Source organism: Lepidochelys kempii, chromosome 6 (genome assembly GCF_965140265.1).
Source record: "Lepidochelys kempii isolate rLepKem1 chromosome 6, rLepKem1.hap2, whole genome shotgun sequence".
Taxonomy (NCBI): Eukaryota; Metazoa; Chordata; order Testudines; family Cheloniidae; genus Lepidochelys; species Lepidochelys kempii.
In genome coordinates this window covers 43,340,982-43,368,156 of record NC_133261.1, presented here as the reverse complement: position 1 = coordinate 43,368,156, position 27,175 = coordinate 43,340,982, and the positions used below count along the sequence as shown (strand labels likewise).

Sequence of the window (27,175 nt, the reverse complement as noted above, 5' to 3'; positions counted from 1 at the left end):
CTCCCAAAATACCAAAACCACAGAACATGAGACCACTTTTGAGGAAGCTGACATGATCTTATCTGCGTGAAAAACTCTTGCAATGAGACTGTCACCAGTTTACAGAAAGTTTGACCCCAAAATCCTGTAAAAATTTCCAGAGTTCCAACAATCAGTCACTCAGTATTCATCTATCAGCAATATTAAAAATAAGCTTGAATATCTTGTGCTCAGTGTCATCATTCTTCTCATAAACAAGACAATTTACAGTAATTTTTTGTTTTGGAACTGGGTTATAAGTCAAATAATTTATCTTTAGCAATTTCCATCTCAATAGAGAAAACTTACTTTAAAATCTCCCAAGATTAAACCAAATTTAAGAAAAAAGATGTTTACATTTTATATAAGGCCTATATTCCTATATATGGTATTTCTCTTAGAAGAATCATCACTGATTATAAACGGAAGAAGGAGGCTGTGTTTGGATCCAAATTAGAAGGTTTAAACTAGGATGAAGAGTTTGGGTCGGGGGCTGAACCAATGCTAAAAATCATGTCTGACAATGGCAAAATCTCTTAAAAGGGTCTCCTGAAATTATCAGCCTAAATTGTGGAAATATCATAATTTCAAGTGTTATTGCAAGATTTATGCCATGAAAATGTTTTATCATACTGGGTCATATCAAAACTGAATCTGGAGAACAGGTTCCTACAGGCCCTGGATCAGATTGGGAAACAAACTCACAGGGTAGGTCTAAAATTTGTGAATTCAAAACGACCACCTCAGCAATTCATGATGAAGGGAGATTTAGCTTTGAGATTCTGGTTTGGGTTCATCTTGGTCACTGACAAAGGCTGCTTGTCCTTGCCAATACTATAGACATTATAATTATCTCTGGGGATGATTGTTACTAAAACTTACCATAGGGAATGTGCTAGCAATGATTAACTGACCATTTCGGTAGCCAGCTCCATTTCTGTATGCAATTATTTTCACTGCTTTATGGTTCATAGCTGCAGAGATCTTTTCTGAGATTGTTTGTATGGAGGTTTCGGTCCGCAAAGATGCTAGAACTTCTTCTAAATAATTCAAGGTATTTTCGGCTTCCAATGTGGATAAATCAGTCTAGGAAAGAACCAGATCCAATCAGGCTGCTGCTCTTGTTAAATCAATACTGAAGTGAACTTCTTTTCATGAAGCTCACCAATTTAATTTAAAATTTATTCAGTCAACACTAAATTTATTGAAATATGGAATATACTAATATCTACTCTGCATGTACCTTTGGTGATCACACTAAATCTCCAGGGATTTCTGGTAGTTATGATTTGTTAAAAATGACAAGAGATGGCTAAAACCAAATTTTGTAGGAAAGCTAACAAGACATGTATGTATTTCTTTTAAAGATAATTGAACATATCTGTATACACGGCTGTTTAGGTAAAGATGAAACAGCTTTCAAAAGATATCTCCCCTTATTCAATGCAGAGTTCCCATTAATTATTTACCCTTAATACTAATATCTATAGGAGTTCCATATGTGCAGGCAAGAGACAAATATGTCCCATAACAGATACATTTTAATGCTAACAGGAAAACTATTCTAAAATTTGGTATGGCACAAAACAATATCCTAATAGGTTTATAAATATTAGGATATTATTTATATATCCCTAATAACAAATCTGCCACTCTTGACTTCCTTTCAACTAGAAAGATATTAAGAAAAAGACAATAATTTTATACAGATTTTAAACTCAGCAGTTAGTACATTCCCAGAATGAGAGACAGTGGTGGAGACTCTGCATACATGTCACATGCCACGTACTGCAGCAATGACCAACCTATGACACATGCATTAATTAGGTAAATGCAAGGTTTTTTTAGAGTACCTATGTTGCTGAGTGAGTAGGATCCCCCGCCTCCCAACACACTTTCTTCTGGAGAAGGTGGAATTATGGGTGGTCATGTCCTCTCAGCATAGGATCAATGGTAGTGGTGAGAACTTTCACTCACTACCCAGAGCTGGAATGAGTGGTGTGGGGAACATACCGACAGAGTCCTTTAGTATCACATAGGAACACTTGAAGAGGAAGGAAGCAGGGCAAACTTTCAGAAGACTCCCAACCCCTCATCCATCGTAGCCAAGGCCACTGTTTCTCTGCATTCAATCAATGGCCTGAAAAGTGCAGCCTCTGGAACATTGAGAACCTGATCTCAAAAAACTAGTGGTTGATTGTAAACGTCCTAGCCCTTTTTCAGGGTTGGCGTTCAAAGAGGGGATATGCCAGTCCCCTATTCATCCATGGGTACCATGATAATATCCACACTGGCCCCATTCCCACTGACACCTGCAAAACCTTCCTGATCTGTTCATCAGCGAGCAGTAAAACTGAAAGACTATATGAAGGTTTACAGTTTGTTCAAGTGAAGATAGCAAAGTTCTGCAGTAGTCTAAGAATGTACTATGATCATTTTCAGGTTATTTTATAATCCTGAGTCTACAGTACAGCTAATAGGACAAATTAAAAAAATACAAACCTTCCTCACATTAACACACTTAAAAGGCCCCAAGGAGAAATGACTTGCTTCCTCAGAGCCAGAGGCACAGAAGAATATGCTACCTGCGGGTAATTTTTTCAGTTCTTTTTCTCCTCTTATAGCCCTTGCACAAGCCAAACATATCATGAACTTCTGCTTTCCACTGGGTGAAAGAAAATAGTAGCCCTAAAAAGAAGGGAAAACAATGGTTTCAGTGTTTTAGAGTATCCAGATGTGCAACAGTTCAGTTATCTAATTACTTCCTATAAGCATCCAGGATTTCCTCAACACAAGTCCACCTTTGCTAACCTTCCTGATGCTGCCAGTTAGGATACATGAATAGCTGTTGTTCATTTCAAATGAGACAATGACAAATGGCTTTGGATCTTCAGCCCTCATCTCTGGACACTGCAAAAGGGAACTGGTGTTGGAACAGACTAGAGCAATTGTGACATCAGAGGTGAGTGACTGACAATGTACTTTTATTTATTACAAATCTATGGATAGCAACATAAAATTTGACTGGGGATTTTATCATCGTTTAATCATGACCTGTTTCACAGCCATGATGTCATACTTAGGTAAGAGAAACTTCTACAGGCATGTTTCTTTCTACAGACATGACTGCTCAATATATTACTTTACAAAGTACTTTTTTTGCTAGCAGGAAGAGAAGATTATGCACCGACACCTGAAGTGGAGCACCCACAGGGACAGCACTTGAAGAAAAAGTGAAATATATGATCTGTACATTTCAGATAAATATGAATATATAGGTATACACATAAACATTCTTGCCTGTTGTCTGCATTGACAGTGGATTAAACTTCCCTCTGTCAACTTTTACATACCTTAAAAATATTTTACTTACTGGCTGGTCTATTTTTTCTCTACTGGTCACAGAGAATGTGCAAACAGAAGCATGATTTGCTGCTGTGATTTCTTGATCCAGTACTGTGCTGTAAAAGGCACTAAATACTCCTGCATTTTCCATGTAATGCCACTTTTGATTGGCAGCTCCATTGCTGTATTCTTTATAATTCTGTCAAAACATAAAAGATAAATCCTATTCCTACACTATAGCATTCTTCTATTCAGTATTTGGCATGAAAGTCTTGTGCTGTTTAAAAAAAAAAAGCTTGTTTTTCAGATGAGACTTTAAATACTCAAGTCCTGTCTGTTCTGTTTGGACACTAATCATCTCATGACACTAAGTAAAAGTAGGTATTTGCCCCAGTATCCTTGACAAATTTTCCCCCTGCACTCAGTGTTGTATGGTGGATTGTCTAATCTTCTGCCATGGAGGTGGCTACATTTCAGAAGTGGTGTATGTACATCAGCAGTTTTAAAGTGCTGTGTGATCCTTTGGGATAAAAGGCGTGTTAGAAACAAAATGCTGTTAATAAAATAGACAATATTAGGTAAGTGAAAAAGTGAACTAATCAGCATAGGTGGTCTGCCAACAATCTTGCCATCAGAGATGGGCAGTCTTTAAACCTGGCCTTGTTTCTGGGATCTGCCATCATGGCAGAAGACCCAAATAACCCAACAAGGTCATAAGAGAACAGAAGACAGGAAGGGTGGATCAGTGGTTAGGGTGTTAGTTTAGGAAACCCACGTTCAATTCCTTGCTTCCTAATGGACTTCCTATGTAACCTTGGGCAGGTCACAAAGGTTGGATTAATTAAATGGGAGTTAGGTGCATAAATACTGTTGAGGGCTAGGTTCCTGTGTCTCAATTTTGTGCCTATAAAATGGGGATAATAGCATTTCCTGTCCACACTAGGCTTTTGTAGAAACAAATGCATTAAAGATTGTGAGGCACCCTCACGCTACAATAATGGAAACCATGTAAATTAGATAGATAACGTTGATTCCTGAAAATGAAGTTCTGGGAAACTCTCAGATGTACTGCTTCCATTGGAGACACTCCTCAAATTAAAACAAACATTAGATCTTAATTATTTATGACAAATTTATATATGACTAAGGAGAGAAACAGAAAAAAAATGTCAACAAGCTAAGAAAGTTCAGGGATTAGAAAAAGTTCCAATTTACAGCTGGAATGTACTCAGTGTGCATAGGGGACTCTGCTTTTTTATGTAACCTAGCTTGAGTCAAAAGTTCATGTGTCTCCCTCCTCAAATGGTCAGAGCTTTCCGGAGGGTCCTGGGTTTTGGTGTAATTCACAGGTGTATGCCAACAATGGGGATCTCTGCTGACAATACTTAAAGGAAAAGGAAATGTCCATTAATAGAATCAATTTAATTTCTGTGGCTGTTCCCTATATAATTATATACCGTGTGTCATTCATTATAGGCCTATTGCTATTTTTCAAAATATGTCACATTGATATTTTCCCCCCAATCTTTTTAGTCAATGCCAGAATCCCAAGAGCATATTTGTATAGACAATATTTTATATTATAGTTGACGTGACAGTTTCTGCTGGTCTAACAGGCATTCTTTAATACTATGCAGGTAAAGAAATGTAAGTACTTAGAATCACTTTTGGCATATAAAATTATTTAATTTATAAAAAAAAATAAAATGTTCCAGGGAAAACAAGCCATTATAACAACAACTTTATCATGCATGGCAGCTTGCTGCATGAAATATGAATGGGAAGCCATATGGAATTCAAGATTTTGCAAAACCCTCAGACTATTGTTTGGAGTTCACAAAAACCACGAGTTCATGAATCTGTTTTCCTGTAATTTAAAACTCTTGGGGTCAATTCAGAGGGGAGTATAAGTAAGTCCTGAAAGAGTCTAAACTGAAGTAGCTGGTATTGCCTTCTGCATCTCCCCTTCAACATGTATGTTACAAGAAAACAGACTGCCTCTTGTCTCCCTTTCACCCACATTCACTTACCATATCATGTCTACAATTGGTCCAATGATTCCTAGTGTAAGTGAGGCTCAGTTGGTGTAACTCACATATCAAGAAGCCAGAATAGAAGAGTTTACTGAAACTAGCAGCTAACAGGAAGATGTAAGTTAAAGCAGGCTACCCTCCATTTTATACCTTCTCATCCCTTCTTCTGGTAATTAGTGTGTAAGTTACAACAACAAAGTCCTTCATACATCCTTACACAGGTAATAGGTCTAAGAAAGTCTAACTCAGTGTAAGGGAATCAAAGTGTAAGGAAGTTTAGTTTATACCACCTTACACTTCATTTCAGAGTTTGGCTAATTGCTTTGTAGTGATTTAATTTTTTAAAAACACAACTTCCTAGCATTTTCTTTGCCTGTGTATTAGCAATAATAAACTCTGAAAAACACAAGTGGCTGCCTGGTACATGGCAATATCAATTCCATAATTATTTGTGTATTCCTTTCTCTGATCCTTTTTCCCCCATCTCCCTCTACATTTGTTTTTCACTCATCCATCTCTGTTCCATTTTCAAAATATTGTTTCATTGGCAATAGTCCTCTGAACACAGGATGGCAAAGAGCATTCAAAATTAGGCAAAACAAGTTCAGCTATTCCCAATACGAAGACATTAAGGGTATCTATAAAAGATGTGCAATTACTAATAATGTCTCTGCCGAGCAAAAAGCTGAAAACAATGGGCAAAATAAGCAAGTCTTCCCTTTTGATTTTAAAGAGTGCAAGAATGGCAGCATCCCTGAGAACAACTGGCATATATAAAGAACTTAATTGAGCTGAATAGGGAAGGGCTCACCAGAATCAATTTAACATTTCTCACTTTTATTATATTGCATGAACTTTAAAATATTTGTCACAAACCAAAGGCCTGATTCTGCAAGCTGTAATGCATGTGACTAATCCATTTGATGGATATTATTATGTGAGTAATTTCCACCAAGTGGCCTTAATTGCTGCAAGAAATAAAAGATAAAGCTTTTATAAAAAGAGAGGAAGCACACACAAAATACTTGAAAAGCAAATTGATTTTCAATAAAAACTAGTTTGGGGGACAATATACTGTACATATTCTATGAAACTGATTGCACTACTAAATGTCAGATTGTGACAGTTTTTATTTCATTGACTGATGTCATAAAGGCATTGTCAAAGATAACTGCAATTGTCTATATTCAGTAGAAGAGAACGAAGCTGTAACCCTGTATTTTTCAGTTGCATTAAAGATTCAGTGGCTGATTCTGACACACTGTTACTCACAATTCAACATGCCGACTTTAAATGTTCCTTATTTTAAAACTAATATGCATGAAACTTTACCTTGGCATTTCTGGACTCCAGAATGTAACTTTCATGTTGTTTTTATTGACAATTTATTGGATAGAATCTTTTATATCTTTGCAACAGCTGTAGCCCTGGGACTTCCTGTGTTATCTATAGTATACAAAGCACTATTAAAAGAAAATATTATTCAAAGCTGATTCGGTATCTGAATACAACTGGATCCTGGGCCTACATCTAGGTGTACAGCAAGAATTTTTGTCTCTTCTTTTAAATGCACTCTCTTACCTGCAGAACAACAGCACATCGTTTCATGTCCAGTGCACATTTTGAGTATCTAGTCTGTGTGCTGGGCATTGACACTGCTAGCACTAGATTTGGATCACTCATCAAATGAAATGTCCTAAGAACAGAAAAAACAACAGTAACACTATAATGTAAAAATGCAAATATTTTTAGAGGGCCTAAATACATTAGGCTTTCTCCTAAACTACTCTTACAGCTAGAGAACATGAGTGATGCCGCAGTAATGCACACTTTTATGAAGAAGCCTTATAGAAGGATTATTAGCACATACCAAAATGCTGACATAGCCCTTGGTGGGTTTGATTCACAAGTATCTAGTTCATTTTAAAAAGAAAAGGAGTACTTGTGGCACCTTAGAGACTAACCAATTTATTTGAGCATAAGCTTTCGTGAGCTACAGCTCGCTTCATCGGATGCATACTGTGGAAAGTGTAGAAGATCTTTTTATACACACAAAGCATGAAAAAATACCTCCCCCCACCCCATTTGATCACTTTAGATAAGCTATTACCAGCAGGAGAATGGGGTGGGGGGAGGTATTTTTTCATGCTTTGTGTGTATAAAAAGATCTTCTACACTTTCCACAGTGTGCATCCGATGAAGCGAGCTGTAGCTCACAAAAACTTATGCTCAAATAAATTGGTTAGTCTCTAAGGTGCCACAAGTACTCCTTTTCTTTTTGCGAATACAGACTAACACAGCTGTTACTCTGAAACCTGCTAGTTCATTTTGAGTTTCAGATTTACCCCAAACCCTACATTCAAAGCTCAGTTTGAGTAAACCAATTACAAACTTGGGGAGTTTCTCTCTTTCTTCACAAATGCTCTGGCACTATCTCTTGCCTGACAGGACACCCTCTTCCTTCCTCCAACACAATCTGCCTCACTCCTGCATTTTCGGAGAACCACCCTTTCCTTCTCTCATCCTCAAAAAAAGGCTTCAGGCCCAAAGACAGGAAGATATGTGCATGCCACCCTCCCTGAACACACGATGGCTAGAGATACTTCTCCTCTGACCTGGTGACATGTCAGTGGCATTTTACTCCCATCCTGACATCTTCAGTGGGCTCCCAGCTGTTCCCTACCCTCTCTTGAATGCTTAGGGGTTTTCCTGCTAGGATGCAGTTCAGTCTGGGATAATTTCTCATGCACAGACTGAAGTAGAGCCAACAAAGTACAGTAACCTCAGCTGAACTAGGATTCAATGCTGTTCTTCACATTAACATGAGAAAAGCTTATCTAACGCAAACAAGTTCTTATAGTCTTAACTTTACATCCAGCTAATAGTACATAAATCACTGCCTACTCCAAGACACATGAGAAAGCTCTGTGTTCTTAATAGCACTGAGAGTCCTGCATTGTTACGTGAAGGGCAACTCTCCAGCCATACCCAATACCCCTTTTTAAAAACAGCAGAACCTCCATTTGCAATGCTGCTCATTCCTCAGATGCAAGAAGAGCATGTCAGGCTGGTGACTCATCTGCTATGGATATAGAGGGGAAGAAGCTTGCCTTGCTAAAACCACAGAGACTCCAAATGGGACAGCAGGACAACTACCTGGCTCCTGACATTCTGGGTTGCAGGTGGGGGCAGTTTACTGCCTCCAAAGACAGGAGAAAGTGAGGTGAGAAGGAGATAAAAGAGCACTGGTTCTACTAGGAAGACACTTAAAAGTAAAGAGAGGGAGTCTGGTTCTGTTGGTGGGAGGGTGATAATGTGGGACCAGAAGCTTTCTCTGGGTTCATACCAAAATAGGCATTGAGGCCAATTTACCTTGGCTTTAGGATTTGATGCAAAATGGTTGCAAAAACTGAGATAATAGATTTTTGGGGATATCCACTAACCCTTTTAACACAGAGACAAAATAGAAGGATTTTAAAAGGAAGACAATTCTGTGTTCTTGGGATCCAAGAATAATCTGTTTTACTGAATGCTTTGTCCAATATGAAGCCTTGAATTAGGAGATTAAAAGGGGATGGAGCAGATGGAGACAGACACTTTTCTCTCTACTCAAGTCTGCTGCTTTGATTTTATACTGCTAGTGATGGAACGGTGCAGTTTTTCTCTCTTCATGAACCCACAATTTGTTTAATGTATCCTTTGTCATTCTGCTGCAGTGGAAAGTGCTGCATTCTCAGGGGAAAGAAGTGAAGGAGGAAAGATGAGTAGTGTACTGTACAGCAGTCTATAAAGCTAGTGGCATTTTAAGCATGCTTAGTATGTCATTGCATTCAAAGGTGAATGACATATGCATGCTGAAGTTTTCCTTTTCTGTTTTTGAAGGACACAGTGCTTCTGGATTCCTCAAATCAGCACTGGTCTGGAGCTCCAGTACAATGCAATACATTGTTTCATAGTATCCATATTTTGATCCTTTTAACTTAGGCTGAGTGGACTGTGGGGAAGAGTGCACTTCACACTGCTGTCCCCCTTGTGGTTGATTTAAGGAGCCCTTATGGGAGTGGGGAGGGTTTCCCTTGATTGGAGGGATTGTTGCTTTGATATAGGTCTTTTAAAGCTATCTTTAGCTTTCTACACTAGAGATTCATTTATGAGATTCTATGCTGTAAGTTAACGGCTAGTAAGACAAGAAAATGATCAAAGAAGAACTATTGAAACCCTATTAAAAATCCTAAACCTAGTTCTTTCCCATTCAACACACTAAAAAAATAACTTCAATAACTAGATAACAGTCCACAGAGCTGGAATTCTGTTTTCATGTATGATACATAAAGCTTCCCTTTATAATATTTAGTCTCATATATCAGTGAACATGCTTGTACCTGTCACAATCTCTCCATATCCAGTGCTGATTGGTATCATCAGATTTCTTTTCCACCAAAACAACTTCAGTCCCAGCATGCAGGTTAGCATCCTGAACCCCCAAAACAAGCCCTGGGAATGCACAGTTTATAATCTGTTTGTCTCTAAACTCAAACTGCTTATGGTGAGCCTTCTGCAATTCTGCATTCAGCTTTGGTTGAGATCTGAATAAACAAAATTAGGGTTAGGTGTTTAGGGTTAGAAAAATGCCCTATTAACTTAACATGACTTACACACAACACTTATGACAAGTAGATTTTGCAGAATCTTTGTTAACGTGTCTGACCGTGTTCTTAACGATAGAACAAATGACCAGGAGTACATCAAGGGACTGGGTATGTGAGGGCAGGGAGAGGAACAGAGAGGATGGACAGAGGAAAAAGTAGAATGAGAGGGCTAACATAGGGAAAGCTATTTCCAAGACAAAGGTGAAAAGCATACTGGAACTCATTGCCATTAGTTCTACTATACTGGCTCGCTGAAAAGGCACAAAGAGGCAAACATCACCTTAATTTGGTTGTTTATGCCTCTATCTGCTTTGTAAAAACTGGAATAAATGTGTGATGGACAATAAGGGCTAATTTGAATGCAGTCCAGCATGCCTCTACATCCTTGATTTTTAAATAGTCATTCTAGTAAATCTAGTTAAATGCAGATAACATGCAGATAAACAGGCAATTCTGAACTTCACAGAAATAAATGAATACATCCTAAAGTTATGGTGGCAACAAATTCCAGAACAGTAGTGCTCAAGTGAGCTCAAGTGAATGATATCACTTGATTTCAGTGTATTTTTCTGAACGACATTTCATTTTAATGTAATTTAGGGATTTCCTTTCCTACCCATATTTTCAAGTTCTTCTCTTTTCCCTTTCTTTTATCTATCCACTCCCCATATTCCATACTCCTGCCTTTCTCCTTACATTTTTTCCCTCTTATTTCTTGTCCCTGCTATGCTACCTCTCCTTTGGCTGGGAGACACTTCCAAATGGCTGCTAAATGCCCTGAATAGGAAAGGCCTGATTTTTAAAACTCAGACTCCTGTCATGTACCTGAAATTTGGTGTGGCATATAACTTTGGGCACAATTCACTGGGGAAACAAATAAAAATATATAGACTGCACTTGGCAACTGTGTCTTTAGGGACCTGATATGATGTCCACTGAAGTCAATGTAAAGACTCACAATTACACCAATGGACATTGGATGAGGTCTACATTCTTCATTTGTGCCCCAAATAGCTGTTCACAAAACTAAAAGACCACAAGGTTGAGGCACCTTTAAAAATTAGGTGGAAAGGATTATTTTTCAGTTAATGTCATAGGAAATTATATATTAATGGGATATTTGGATCTAACTGCTTATATATATTTCTAAAAGTTTCTTCATAGAAGACTAAATTCTCTTACAGTGGTAAAGTCCTATTATTATTAAAAGGAGTTCTTCCTGAGTAAGGAAATGCAGGATATGTGTGAATAAATACAAGGAAGCAAAGCTTGGTATGGTGTGTCGGTCTGTGACTTTTGTCAGGTTCAGTATTACATTGTCCAAATGTGTATCAATTATATTGTAAAAGTATAATTATTTCTTACCTGTACTTCTGAAATAACTCTGCATTTTCACAGAATTCTTTATCCTTGTCCTTTGGAAAACTGTCATCATCATGAAAATCACAGGAAATTTCCTGCCAGGAATATTTGGATTTCATATGCCAAGCATCTGTTTTAAGATGTGATTTTGCATGTGAATTACTGAAAAACAAACCACAAAATGGGAATTTGGAAAACTAACAGATTGGGGAGATACTTTACAAGGTAACTAGAAGTAAAACAATTAGATCTTGCGTTCTTGCATCAATGTAAGTTTTTTTCTGAGTAAAAATTGAAGGATTTGGACCGTAATTTGTATAATAAGGTCCACAGGAATGGAAAATCTATTATAAACATATAGGGTGAAATCCTAGACCCCCTGAATCTATGGTAAAACTTCCATTGACTTCCCTAGATTGTACCTAGGGACTTTCCATAAAGTAATCAATATTTTTGTTCTCATCACATAAGAAATTTCCTAATCCCACAGAACATTATGTGTATTGCTGACACTAAAATGAACAGAAAGTCATACTTTTGTACAGAGTTGTATGAACTTCTCCTAGACTGGTGGACTAGTCCAGCTCCCACTGAAGTTAAGAGAAAGAATCCCACTGACTTCACTGAGAGCTGGCTCAGGCTCTAGCAGAGTGGCCCCTTCAGGTATTCTTTCACATTTACTTTGAGCAGTGTTGTTTCCCAAATTTGTACAACACTGACTATTATCCTATGAGACAGCAATACTTGCCAGTATCTGATTTATAATTGTATATTATATACATTTATAATTGATTCTTTGCTGACATGTAGTATTTGAAGCCTGCTCACCAACCTTTAATAAAACAGCGCCATCTATCGCCACAATTAGTAAACGCAACCTCTTTCTAGAGTGTCACTATTAACTGAATACACTTCAAGCTTTTCACATACCTCTGCTGTTTTAACAACTCCTTTCTTACACTGTCTGAAAAAGAAACCGTTATTTCTGTTTTTTGCTAATGTAACGACATTAATTTCAGTGGAATTTCACCAGTTTAAACTGGAGTACTGCAATATTGAATCAGGCCTGATGTTTTTACTTTGAAATAATTTTGTTAAGGATCTAGTGGGATTATGCAGCAGAATAAGTTTTTTAAAATTTGTTACAGAAATTAAGATGGACTCTGTGTCTACTTGAGCATTGGGTAAAGTAAATACAGACAATACAAAGAAGCAGAAAGGGCCTAATAGAACAGTAAATTAACTTAAAATTCACAAATTTGGAGAAATTTTGGAGAGATGTGAGCTTGCTGTATTACTGGGGGGTTGGTTTTTACCTGCATTTCTACAGCTCTGAACATTGTTAGAATTTTATCTTACACCTTTACATAACACTATTTTACTGTCCTTTTTCCTTTACTCAACATTCATTGTGAGATCTTATTTGTGATAGTTGTGGGAGAACCCAAGATCCTATTCCTTAATTAATTATTTTTTCAAATTTATTTGGATACTTTGAATTACCCAGGCTAAGCTCACTTGACCTCCCCCTTTCTTCAGATACGCTGCACAAATTATAGGAGGTTTAATGTATGGACCTTCTTAAATGATATAAATATCAATAATATTAAAATCAAAATTGCTGTGGAAATCATTTTGTTTTAGTCTAACATTAGCTCTTCCAACTTCCTTTTCTCTTACTATAGCTAACCTAATCAGCTTTGTGAGCCATAGTTCTCAGAGACTGATCCAGCAATTATTAAAGTCAATAGAAAGGCTCTCATTGACTTCAGTGAATGTGGGATCCAGCCAATAGGCTTGATCTTGCAAGGTGCTGACTGTCCTTCTATACTGAAGGTTTATTTTTTGCTAATTAAAATGATTCCTGTTATTGTTACATTTTTATACTTAAAATTGATTCTTTTTATTTTGACTGAAAATATGCAACATTTCAAAACTTCACAGCCACATTGTTGGATCTGCAAAATATCATGAAAACAAGAACTTTGGGCAAAAACAATTTGTGAAAAATGTGACAAAAAGTCCTCATTTTCACACTCCTCTAATTATTGCTATTGTAAATGCCTTTCAATCTTGCATTGGAAATGGATTAGACAAAATAGATGTAATGAAGTAGAGCTTTTGGGAAATCTTTGTACAGTAGGCAGCGACATTCATCTCAAATGGAGTAACATTAATTATGCTGGGAAAGGTACATGTTACAAAGATTTGAGTGAACTGCAGAATGAGAGCACGTTATTTTTTAAAATGTGCTTTCAATGGACGTTTGAATTATAGGCAATCTTTGCACTACTGTATGCTTTACTTTCTTGTAATTCTATTACAAGTCAGTAGAAGTCAGTATGATTAAGAAAATCTCTAAACTGGCTTGTACAAACCCAATTTTTAAAGGCTGTGGAGTATAACAGTTTTACTACTAAAAGACAATCTGTGAAAATGTACTCTATCTCTAAGGAACAACCAAAAGGACCATACCCTTCTCTTCCATCTATATTCTATTAAAACACATCTACAAATCCAACTTGTGTTACCTTTTAATAATCCTCTTGTCATAAATATAAAGGGAAGGGTAACCACCTTTCTGCATACAGTGCTATAAAATCCCTCCTGGCCAGAGGCAAAGTCCTTTTATCTGTAAAGGGTTAAGAAGCTAAGATAACCTCGCTGGCAGTTGACCAAAATGACCACTGAGAAGACAAGACACTTTAAAATCTGGAGGGGGGGAAACAAAGGGTCTGTGTGTGTGTGATGCTTTTGCCAGGAACAGAAAAGGAATGGAGTCTTAGAACTTAGTAAGTAATTTAGCTAGATATGCGTTAAATTTCTGTTTTGTTTAAATGGCTGGTAAATAAGCTGTGCTGAATGGGATGTATATTCCTGTTTTTGTGTCTTTTTGTAACTGAAGGTTTTGCCTAGAGGGAATCTCTATGTTTTGAATCTAATTACCCTGTAAGGTATTCACCATCCTGATTACAGAGGTGATTCTTTTTCCTTTTCTTTAATTAAAATTCTTCTGTTAAGAACCTGATTCCTTTTTCATTGTTCTTAAGATTCAAGAGTTTGGGTCTGTGTTCACCTACACAAATTGGTGAGGATTTTTATCAAGCCTTCCCCAGGAAAGGGAGTGTAGGGCTTGGGGGGATATTTTGGGGGGAAAGATGTTTCCAAGTGGGCTCTTTCCCTATTCTTTGGGTAACACTTTGGTGGTGGCAGCATAAGGTCCAAGGACAAAAAGGTAAAAAAGTTTGTACCTTGGGGAAGTTTTAATCTAAGCTGGTAAAAATAAGCTTAGGGGGTCTTTCATGCTGGTCCCCATATCTGTACCCTAGAATTCAGAGTGGGGAAGGAACCTTGACACCTCTAATAATAATAAACCGTGCTTTCTGAAATTATGAACCACATATTTTTTTAGTTTTGCAATATCAGATGTACATCTGAGTTGAAACCCAGATGTATAATTCAAATTTGTAAAGTTAATAGGTCATAGGTGGAGTGTTTTCATGTAAATCTCTTTAATACATTGAAATAAAGAGCATCATAGTTTTTTACTTGTATAAGATAAGCATTGCATTACACTCATCAGTAAACTCATTCCCTCTCCAGCAACTAATCCAATAAATTAATTCTTATTTGTTACTAGGCTTTGCCAAATAAGTTTGAAAAAAACCAAACTGTTTGGAAACTCAACCCAAACCCAACCTAATCTTTTTGAAGGTTCAGAAAATTGTGCCAATATTTTTCAGTGTTCATGTTTGTTTATGCACTTAGGCATTGCTTGATTTTGGCCGAAACAGGAAGCAAGAAGAAACAAAATAGCATGGAAAAGGACATCCTAGTAGTATTATGCCCATCCACAGGTAAGAAATCACTTAAAATCTTGCAAGTGTAAGGGGACTATTGCCCACTTACTAACATTCAGTGGGGGTGTTTTGGTTGGCTAGATCCCAGTACTAAAAGGGGAAGGGTCTATGGGAAATCAGGTCCCTGAGACTGATAGTCCCCAAGAACAATGGGGAGAGGCCAATGCTCCAGGTCAGCCTGAATGACAGGGCGGGCAGGCTAATCAGTGAGTCAGGGGCAAGGGAGGTCCCATCCTCCGTGTGAGCTGGATTTGCCTGGGTCAGACAGAGTGGGGCCGAGCTAAGGAGAAAGCAGGGGCCCAAGCTGAGCTGGAGAGCAGAGCTGTGCCAGATCCAGAAGGACCGAAAAGCAGCCCAGAGAGAGCAGACCTGGTCCTGGGAGCAGAGCTGCAGTCCCAAAGCCAGAGGCACAGCCCAGAGAAAGCAGACTTGCCCTGGGAGCAGAGCTGCAGCAACCAGAGCCAGAGGTGCCAGAAAAGCAGCCCAGGAAGCAGGTCAGTGCTGGGAGCAGAGTCACAGAAGCAGCCTGCAGAGCAGACCTGTGCTGGGAGGAAAGCGGTAGCAACAAGCGGCAGAGGGGCCAAAGAAGCAGCCGAGGGAGCTGGAGGCAAAGCAGCAGAGACAGAGTGGTAGAGCTGGGGCTGGAGCAGTCCGGAGCTGGGTGCAGTGAGCAGCTAGGGAGACTGAGGGGGACCCTGGGCAGTGGGCCCAGCAGGCCAGGCTTGGATCGTAACCCCGACAGGGCAGGGGCGACACTGGGCAGAAGGGTCCTACCACTTAGAGCTTGAGAGCGTGAGGCCACCACCAGAGCAAGTGTCCAACCCACAGCATCCCTGCAGCACAGCCAGGGCCTGAGAAGAAGGCCTGGGACTTACAAGGAACAGACTGTGAACTGCCCTGACATTCCAGAGACACTGTTTGTGATGTTCCCTGCCACAGAGCGGGTTGATGTGTTTCCTTTAACCTTTCCCATTTTTCCTTATTCTTTTTAAAATTAATCATTGATTAAATAACTTGCATTTGCTTTAAATTGTACGTAATGGTCAGTGGGTCAGAGAAATGCCCAGTGCAGAGAGAGTACCCTGGAGTGGGGACACCCTACCCCCTGTCCTAGGTGACCACAGCAGGGTTGGGCGTCGAGCCCCCCAGGAATCCTGGGCCCAGCCTTGTTGGGGTTACAAGGACTCTGCCAGCTAGGAGAGTGGAAGGGGAGCCCTTAAGGGCAGGGAGGCCACTGGGTAAAGGAAGTGGGGGTGAGGACTTAGATCCTTTCGCTAGCCCACTTCACTGGGATAGTGCAGAAGCCTGGAAAGTTCCCCACAATAGCAGGACTGTTCCCCTACTTACACAAGAACTTGTTCTGATGAGACTTTAAAACTGAATTCCAGACCAAAATGGTTTAGATACATTCTATCAACTATGCAAACAACTACGACCTTACATGTTTTTTTTTTTGATGTTCATACATCATTCAATGTGTTCTTTAAACTGGGGGAACAATTTTTCAAACTTGTGTGCCAAAAGTTAGGTATCTAAATCAATATTTAGGTACCCAAACAACTGGTCTGCTATTCAAAGTGCTCATGCACTTAATTCTCATTAAAGCCAATATTCAACACCTCTGAAAATGAGACCAACTTATCTGACTGCCTAAACATAGATTTTAGGGCCCTGCTTTCAGTTCAGATGAGGTGCAGCACAAAGAGGATGTAATACTGCCCTGAAGAGTTAGTTTGGGGTTCTTCTATCAGAGAAACTCCCAGTGGTGTGAAACCAGACCTTAGGATGCCCTAACTTGTACGAGGAGCTGGTTGGAGCAGATGCACCTTTGCCTTACTCCACTCAGCTGCCCCCAGTGTGAGCTCAGTTGAGAATGGAGTCCTTAGAACACAAACTCAGGCACCCATGCTTGAAATTCTGCCTTTGAATCCATACATGTGAACACCTCACTGGACCGTATATTGGCCAAATTAAATAGATTTCAGCATTTCTGAAGCTAAAATCTGGGCTACAGTGCAAGTTTTTTTCCATCCTCTCACCAGCACTGTTCAGTGTATTTATCCTTCTGTGTTCCTGTTATTTATCTTCCATTGCACATCTTAGCATATATAGTTACCACCACATTCTTTTGTTATTATCTTGCTCTCCATCTGCCCTCCCCACTCCTGGCGTCAGCTCATAGCTTATTTCATTCTTCCCAATTTCTGTCTATAGCTTCTAGTAGATCTGTCTAACAAAGGCACTAGCAATTTCACACGCCGAGAAGGTACACAACAGATACAAACAATGCCAATATTGTTGCCAGTTTGCACCTGTTCAGTATTTTTTTTATCAGCAAGTAATTTGAAAATATGTAAACTGCTGCAACCTGGATGTTCAACAAAAGTCCTTTTTTCTAGCATGTCCATCACTTACAAATATGAACAACACACATTCATTACAATGGTAGTGATTTTATAAGCACTTGCAGCGGTATATTTTATGTATCTATTTCTGCTTATACCTACATTTATGTAATAAGCTGTTATGAAGACATTTTGGATTACTTACAGAAATGAATCATCTTTTATATTCAGAAAAATTTCTTCTGTTTGATTTTCCTGCAGCTCCTCAGTTAGTTTTTCTTCAAAAGCCACAAGACCTCTATCCACAAAAAGTTTGGCTCCAGCAGCAATATTGCTCCTTACTCCTAAAACTAGAACTAAATGCAAGTTTACATAATGATATTTATTGCTAAATACTGTATATTTACACCATTATAATCAGCAGTACAAGTAGGGGGTCCAGTACGCCGTACCAGTAAGATATTTCTAGCTGGTACGGCATACCGGAAAGACACAGGAAGAGCAGAATGTGGGGCCGCTAGGCGGCCCCATGCCAGGAGCTCCTCTGGCACAGCTGTACCACCCCCAGCCCTTTCACCCAGGGTCTCCTCTGTCTGTACAACACCAGCCCCACTGGAGGACAGGGCTGGGGGCGGTACAGCCGCCGGAGGAGCTGCCAGCATTTTTTAACTAATTTATGTTTATGTTCTTTGCCGATTTGATTTAACCGACTGCTGCTTGGACCCATGATAGACCTAGGCTACTCAAACTGGGACTTTGCACAAGGTGGTGCCCATCACTGTTCACAGCCGCCAGAGGAGCTGCCAGCATTCTGCTCCTTTCCCCGCTGCCCCTCCCAATGGGGAAAGGAGCAGAACCCCCAGCCCTGTCCTCTGGCGGGGCTGCTGTCCAGACGGAGGAGACTCTGCGTGGAAGGGTGGGGGCGATAGAGCTGCGCTGGAGGAGCTGTGGGCATGGGGCTGCCCGGTGGCCCCATGTTCTGCTCCTTTCACTGCTGCAATTCCAAAGTCTCCAGCACAGTGGGAGGAGGACAGAGCCCCCCCCCCCCCCGCATCTCAGATAAGGGGGGTGGATCATGGGGAGGGAACAGGGAGAGCGTGGGGACCCCAGGCTGGGGGCAGGGTGGGGAATTCTCATGTGGAGTGTCACATGAGAAGGTCATGTGCCCCCCGTTAGCTTCTGTCCCGCCTCCCGATCCCTGTACCGGCAAGACATGGATTCCACTCGCACCGCTGATTATAATATAGGTCTAATCACAAAGAGTAGCCAGCATGTTAGCACAACTGAAAGGAATGGGGATTGTGTTGTGAAGGGTATTTTGTTTTGTTTGTATTAAAACTTGAGAAAAATACTTAAATGTCCATGAAATTCAACCATGGTTTAAGAATGTTGATTTTTTTCACCAGTTTGACATACATTTCCAAACAGTTCTCTAACATTTTCTTTTCCATATCTTTTCTCTTTTGGCCAAATTCTGAAGTCCAGATTCTGATCCTACACTAGCATCAATCACTGATATCAATGCAATACTCCCAATTTACACCCGTGTAAGTGAACCCTGAATCTGGCTGTGAACGGTGATGGACCACCTTGTGCAAAATCCCAGTTTGAGTAGCCTAGGTCTGTCATGGGCCCAAGAAGGAACGGGTTAAATCAGATCAACAAAAAAAGGCAAAGAACATAAACCTAACATAAATGAGTTAAAAAAACCCTTAGTCCTCAGTGATTTCATCTCCACCTATTCTCCTGGCGTCTCCAAGGACTTAAAAGTCTCTCAGAGGCAGCCTGATGCGAATTCCTCTGGCAGGTTTTTATTGATCCCTTAAAGTCTCAACCTCTTCTACCCCTTGCTTCCGCTTCTTCCCTTGTTATACTTGGGCTTGCCCTCATTAGCTACAGCAGCTGGGGGTGTCTCTTTCCATAATTGAAACTTCTCACAGTTGAGGCAGAGTGTGGCTAGTTTTGCTGTTGGCAGACTGGGAAGATTCTTAACCCCTTCTTGCCTGTATTTTGTGCGCGGGTTTGTAGACCCCATCCCACTGTCTCTTGATTTGTCTCCCTCTGCTATATTTTTTCATTATAACTTTGTAGCTGTATCCTTAACTCCGTAAAGCATTCTCTGTCTATTGTTTTTTCTACTGATAATGAGAGTTCCACATGCATCAGGGGTATAGAACTTCTGTAGCACCTTCCACCCAAGGATCTCAAATACTTTAGAAACATCAATCAGTTAAGTCTCACACTATACGTGCGAGGGAAATAAGTATTCATTTCACAGATAGGGAACCAAGCCACAGGCAGGTTAAGTGACTTGTCCAAATTCACACTGCAAGACAGTGGCACAGCTGAGAGTAGAATTCTGATCTTTTAGTTTTCAGTTCTTTTGATTTAAGCATTCAGTACACCACTCTGTTTACTACTTCAATGGTTCATAGGTATTAAGGTTACTTTTTAGTAACTATTTCTCCTCTATATTGTAAAACAGAGACTTACTGTCATTCATAGAGTGAAACATTATTTTCCCCAGATGAGAGTTATTTTTATATAAGGAAAAAAGGCATATTCATTATGGCAGGGTACAAGGATCCTCATTTTCCTGCAGTCTAATGGTAACAATATAACTATGCCACATAGAATACCTATATGTCATATATATTGCACAAGGTATTAGTTCCCCTTTCAGCCTAACAACTTATTTTATCAAAATTTAAAAATAAATTAAGATTTGGAACATACTATGTATTTGCTTAATGCCTAAACATTTTTGGCTCTGAAATGTCAGCATCCTGACTTGGGCAGCTGGGACTGGGTCAGAGGAGGATCAAACATGAGGCTAACAGTAGCAGGGGGATCGGTAGTCAAGTTCCAGGCAGAGGTAGGTACCAAGGATCAGAATCCAAGTCAAATTTCAGGGTCTGGTTAGGAGGGAAGGTCAAAGCCATGCATTTAAGAACAGGGACCAGGACCAGTCATGGCAACTATAGGAAATACACACTGTTGCCTGGACTCTGTCTGAAATGCCCCTTAGGTTTATATAGGGCAGGGAGTCTACCAGGAGTCATGAGGTTGCTGCCTGTTTGACCCCTTGAAGTGAGACTTCCCATGGTCTGTGTCCTCAGCTGGTCAGGAGTAGTGGAGCACAAACTATTTACAGTTGCTGCTGGGTGGCAGTATGGAGTGGTCTACTGCCTACCAGCTCTGTAGGCTTGAGACCTAGCTGGCCTTATGTAAACACAATAGCAAACTACTAATGTTGGCATTGCTCTTTATTTAAGACGGGGCTCTGTGTTTCAGAGCTGATGCAGGAGTTGATCATGAGAAGTGGATAATATTTTTACCTAAAAAAATGAACTAAATCCTTAAAGGTAAGAACTTTGTGCTGGTTTATGAATTAGCAGAGAAGGATCAGTCACCTCTGCAGTATGGTGGATCTATGTTTGGGGAAGAGGTTGGTCAGAGTCAGGGGGACACGCATCAATTCCACACCACCCTGACAGGGAATACTTGGAGAAAGTTAATACACACAGAAGGCTTAATTTATAGACTGGTGCTTTTAGATATGTTAAAATTACATTTTTCAAAGACACATTATTTGCTAATAACTTCTGTACACTTTTTGGTAAGATGTTATTACACTGTATGTAAAGTATGCTCAGCTTTCCATTTAATAAGGTATGACAATTCTTGATTATTAATTAGATACCAGTTGGTTACTGAACTATAGTTATTGTTTAGATAGAACCTAATCCTGCAAACTCTTAGTCACGTGAGACATTGGTACTGCTCATACGATTTGCATGGGTGAGACTTTGGAGAAGATGACCTTTATGCATTTTGTAGTACATATATTTCTATTATGTGATGTTACTCCTATATGGATGTCTTTTAATAATAAAATAATAATTATTAATAATAAATTAATAAATTCATATTTGGCTTTCTTTACATTAATATTAAATATTTATTGCCAAGAGCAGACACCAATGAAGATAGTTTCCTTTTAGTGTTTAAAGTGGCTGAGGATGCTGTAGTTTTATTACTGAACATAAAGAAGATAGTTCTAAAGACGCTTCTAAACCCTGGCACAAACAGGGCAGCCAGTCCTGGTCTGAACGCGCCTGTAATCCTGTGCATGGTATTCCATGGGATACCTCCAAATCTTGTGCAGATATTGGATTTCCTTTGGATTCAACCCTTAATGGCCTGGCATGGTGAGTATGTTGTCTAAACTCCCAAAACCCCTCCTGTAATTTAACCCCACCAACGCTGATCTAATTCCTGCAGCAATAAACAACTTCCAAAGCTTTGCTAGTATCCAAATTCAGAAACAAGTACACATTTCAGACAATCACAACTATGCAAGCAGATCATGCCACACAGGGGAAGGTAATATCCACACAAACTGGATATCCTACATAAAGAATCAAATGAGATGGAAAGTACAAATGCATGTGCCACGTATGGAGACTACTGTGGAAAACATGACTAGATACCTAGAAAAGAAAGATTAAACCACTGACGGGCAGGTGGGTGGGAGACCCTCAATATTTTTAAGTGGAGTGGGAGAAAGGCTACTTCTATTGGTAGTGATCTAATCAATAGTTCCAGTATTGGAGATGGCAGAAAGGATTAGCCAATATGCAGAATTGTAGGGGGGGGGGTGTCTCTCTTACACTACTTTTAGATGGGCATGTGAATTACTTTGATTTTTCTTTCATGCTGGACTTTACTGTCCATAAACTCCTATGAATAAAAGTAAAATTATCTGTGTCTTTTCTATAGATGATTATTCTGAGAGTGTGCTGTAGTATATAGAATTGAAGACTGGGAATACAGGACTACTGGGTTCTAATCTTGGCTGTGCCACTGACTTGCTGTGTGACCTTACACAAACCATATAACCTCATTCTACCTCAGTTTACCCATTTCTACTTTCTTTCTACAGTCGGTTGCTGTGAGATCCTTATATATACAAGTGCAAATTATTTCTCTCATCTGCATCTGAAATACTGATTTTAACACTCATACATTTTCACACAAAAGCAGCTATTTCTCCAAAAATATTATGAGGACATATTGAGACAATAATTCCCAAGTGCAGTAAAATAACTAAATGCTTACCTTCAGGGTTACGCATGATACAGTAGGCATGAATTGCAGATATATCTGATGCTAAATTATCGAGTAGGAGACTTTTTTTGTGCTGGGCCATAGTCAAGTGTGGATCAATCCATGGTTCTCCACATGACACATATACCTGTAACAAAGACAACTTATTAGCTTCATATTCACATGAGGAGATATCAAATACTATGTTCAATACATAATATAATTATGACTGAAAAATACTAATAGCAGCTCACTTATCACCTTGTTCCCATAGTAAAAATGAAATAATAATACAGATATTTTAAACATATCAGTGAAATCTAACAGTCAAGGTAATTGAAAAGTAGTTCTTTTGCATCAAATGTTAAATTAAAAAGGAGAGGACAATTTGCCTTAAAAATAAGATGTCAAAAAATTAGGCTTTCAAGTTTAAAAGACCTTTTAAACTTGTCTGTACAGGTGAATTTATAGAGTATATTCAAGTCAAGGTCATATGCACTGTAGACATACAAGAAACCACTAGTGCTTAATTATTCTACCTTAGACACCTAATTGACTCTCAGAGGGGTAGCCGTGTTAGTCTGGATCTGTAAAAGCGGCGAAGAGTCCTGTGGCGCTTTATAGACTAACAGACATATTGGAGCATAAGCTTTCGTGGGTGAATACCCACTTCTTCAGATGCATGTAGTGGAAATTTCCAGAGGAAGGTATAAATATGCAAGCAAGAATCAGGCTAGGGATAAGAAGGTTAGTTCAGTCAGGGAGGATGAGGTCCTCTTCTAGCAGTTGAGGTCTAAATGCCGAGGGAGGAGAAACTGCTTTTGTAGTTGGCTAGCAATTCACAGTCTTTGTTTAATCCTGAGCTGATGGTGTCAAATTTGCAAGTGAACTGAAGCTCAGCAGTTTCTCTTTGAAGTCTGGTCCTGAAGTTTTTTTGCTGCAGGATGGCTGCCTTTAAATCTGCTATTGTGTGTCCAGCAAGATTGAAGTGTTCTCCTACAGGTTTTTGTATATTGCCATTCCTAATATCTGATTTGTGTTCATTTATCCTTTTATGTAGGGACTGTCCAGTTTGGCGGATGTACATAGCAGAGGGGCATTGCTGGCACATGCTGGTGTATATTACATTGGTGGACGTGCAGGTGAATGAACCGGTGATGGTGTAGTTGATCTGGTTAGGTCCTGTGATGGTGTCGCTGGTGTAGATATGTGGACAGAGTTGGCAACGAGGTTTGTTGCATGGATTGGTTCCTGAGTTAGAGTTACTATGGTGCGGTGTGTCATTGCTGGTGAGAATATGTTTCAGGTTGGCGGGTTGTCTGTGGGTGAGGACTGGTCTGCCTCCCAAGGCCTGTGAAAGTGAGGGATCGGTGTCCAGGATGGACTGTAGATCACTGATGATGCATTGGAGAGGTTTTAGGTGAGGAGACTGTATGTGATGGCCAGTGGAGTTCTGTTGGTTTCTTTCTTGGGCTTGTCTCGCAACAGGAGGCTTCTGGGTACACGTCTGGCTCTGTTGATCTGTTTCCTTATTTCCTCGTGCGGGTATCGTAGGGTATCGTGTGGGTATCATACTGCATGAGGAAATAAGGAAACATCATGTGCCAGCAATGCCCCTCTGCTATGTACATTGGCCAAACTAGACAGTCCCTACGTAAAAGGATAAATGGACACAAATCAGATATTAGGAATGGCAATATACAAAAACCTGTAGGAGAACACTTCAATCTCGCTGGACACACAATAGCAGATTTAAAGGCAGCCATCCTGCAGCAAAAAAACTTCAGGACCAGACTTCAAACAGAAACTGCTGAGCTTCAGTTCATTTGCAAATTTGACACCATCAGCTCAGGATTAAACAAAGACTGTGAATGGCTAGCCAACTACAAAAGCAGTTTCTCCTACCTCGGCATTCATACCTCAACTGCTAGAAGAGGACCTCATCCTCCCTGACTGAACTAACCTCCTTATCCCTAGCCTGATTCTTGCTTGCATATTTATACTTTCCTCTGGAAATTTCCACTACATGCATCTGAAGAAGAAGTGGGTATTCACCCACAAAAGCTTATGCTCCAATATGTCTGTTAGTCTATAAGGTGCCACAGGACTCTTTGCCACTAATTGACTCTCTCTCTCTCTCTCACACACACACACTGTTTCTCTCCCTGCATGCGCACACACTGACGAAGAAAACACAGTTTCACAGCAGTTTTTAGAAATCCCTGGCACTGTTTCAGAATCTCCGTTCACTGCTTAGGTCTGTTGGGTGTTTTAAAGGAAACTGCCATTTTCATGGTACTTGATTGACTGGAGCTGCATTTTATTAAACAAACTAAGATCCCAATTTTTCATCAGGATCTGTTAATATTGACCTTGCAGCTACAGGAGTCTGCACAGGTGCAGGGGTTCATGTGAGCAGATCCCCTTGCAGGTTTAAGACCTACGATGAAATTCTGGCCCTATTGAAGTCAAAGGGAGTTATACCTAGGATGTCCCTAGTCTAGAAATACTTTAAAACATAGAGGAGATTCTGATAACTACATACAACTAAAATGAAAAATCAGTAACATTATCTTAAACATAATTTAAAAAACATGAATTCAATAGGAAGCCAGCATCAAATAGGGTAGAAAGCTACCATCTTGACAATGTAATGATGCATCTAAAGAGGTCATCCTGCAAGGTGCCATTCTACTTTGATTTTCCCATTAGAAAGTGCTTTGACAATGGAAACACTACAAGGTAAAAGCCAGGTAACAAAGCCCTCGGTCCTCAGGTAAAAGCCAGGTAACATTCTTAAGTAAAAGCCAGTTCTTTTGGCTTGCAGGTCCAGAGACAATATAAACAGGCATTGGTCAGAATGGCAATGATCTCATACGATATTAGATAAAGGTATGTTTTTGGGAAATGGGGTTGTGGTTTCTCTATTTTTGCCTGCATTACTTTAATTTGTTTAGAAACTGTGATCATTGTTTAATTGTTTATTAATCCACAAATGGTGATGATGCCTTAATGAGTGGGGAAGGGGAGAAAAAAAGTGAGTAGAGTCAGCCACTGAATCAAATGTTGCTACACTGGGCCCACTGTATGCCATAGCACACACAAACAAAGAGCTAATGTAAGATAGTGTCTCCACTGTACAGGAATACAGCATTCTGAATTAATATCATTACTTGAGTTGCCATCTTATAAAATCTTTCTTACCAGCTGATCTCTCCCAAGGTCTTTCAAAAGAAAGAGTTCCATGCCTTTTTCAGTGAATAATCTTCGAGCAGCAGTGGGTAAATTCAACATCGCAGTACATCTTTAATAATGGAAAATAGACATACCCTTCTGCATATGTTGGATATGGGGACATTAATTAAGTTATGTAGACATCTTTTTAAAATTTTTCAATTATAAAGAATATTTGCAAATGTAAAAACATGTTAAGCATATTGTTAAGCACTGACAATAAACTTAGCACTTTTAGAACTTAGGTACTTTTAGCTGACTTAGCCACAGGATAATGAGGGAAGTACTCAACCTGATGACACTTGCTACCAAATTCCTAATTTTAATAGATGTGTCAAGGTTCCTTCCCCACTCTGAACTCTAGGGTACAGATGTGGGGACCTGCATGAAAACCTCCTAAGCTTACTTTTACCAGCTTAGGTTAAAACTTCCCCAAGGTACAAACTATTTTACCCTTTGCCCTTGGACTTCCACTGCCACCACCAAACTTTATCTGGGTTCCTGAAAAAACGTAGTTTGGAAACGTCTTTCCCCCCAAAATCCTCCCAACCCTTGCACCCCACTTCCTGGGGAAGGTTTGGTAAAAATCCTCACCAATTTGCATAGGTGACCACAGACCCAAACCCTTGGATCTTAGAACAATGAAAAAGCATTCAGTTTCCTTAGCAGAAGACTTTTAATAGAAGTAAAAAAGAATCACCTCTGTAAAATCAGGATGGTAAATACCTTACAGGGTATTTAGATTCAAAACATAGAGAATCCCTCTAGGCAAAACCTTAAGTTACAAAAAAGACACTTAGACAGGAATATTCATTCTATTCAGCACAGCTATTTTCTCCGCCATTTAAAGAAATCGTAACCTAGCACATACCTAGCTAGATTACTTACTAAGTTCTAAGACTCCATTCCTGTTCTGTCCCCGGCAAAAGCATCACACAGACAGACACAGACCCTTTGTTCTTCTCCCTCCTCCCAGCTTTTGAAAGTATCTTGTCTCCTCATTGGTCATTTTGGTCAGGTTACATTTAGCTTCTTAACCCTTTACAGGTGAGAGGATTTTTCCTCTGGCCAGGAGGGATTTTAAAGGGGTTTACCCTTCCCTTTATATTTATGACAAGGTGTATTGTATTAAAGCATTGAACTATGAGTTAAGAATATACTCCAATGAGTCTTGCTTTAATTTTCCCCTTTAAAATAGCAACATCAAATGTATTTTCTAT

At 39.5% G+C, this 27,175-nt stretch overlaps 1 protein-coding gene across 7 annotated transcripts in view; it reads right to left on the bottom strand.

Annotated features, from left to right (window-relative positions):
- DCDC1 (doublecortin domain containing 1) overlaps positions 1-27,175 on the bottom strand; it is a 420,020-nt gene that overhangs the window by 37,968 nt on the left and 354,877 nt on the right. For all 7 annotated transcript variants that reach the window (XM_073347762.1, XM_073347765.1, XM_073347767.1 and 4 more), the window contains 9 exons: positions 25,926-26,025; positions 22,734-22,869; positions 17,818-17,968; positions 11,411-11,569; positions 9,779-9,982; positions 6,978-7,092; positions 3,392-3,562; positions 2,521-2,706; positions 901-1,104 (listed from right to left, as the gene is read on the bottom strand). In XM_073347762.1, the coding sequence (XP_073203863.1) occupies positions 901-1,104; positions 2,521-2,706; positions 3,392-3,562; positions 6,978-7,092; positions 9,779-9,982; positions 11,411-11,569; positions 17,818-17,968; positions 22,734-22,869; positions 25,926-26,025 (1,426 nt within the window). The remainder of the gene's footprint in view (positions 1-900; positions 1,105-2,520; positions 2,707-3,391; positions 3,563-6,977; positions 7,093-9,778; positions 9,983-11,410; positions 11,570-17,817; positions 17,969-22,733; positions 22,870-25,925; positions 26,026-27,175) is intronic.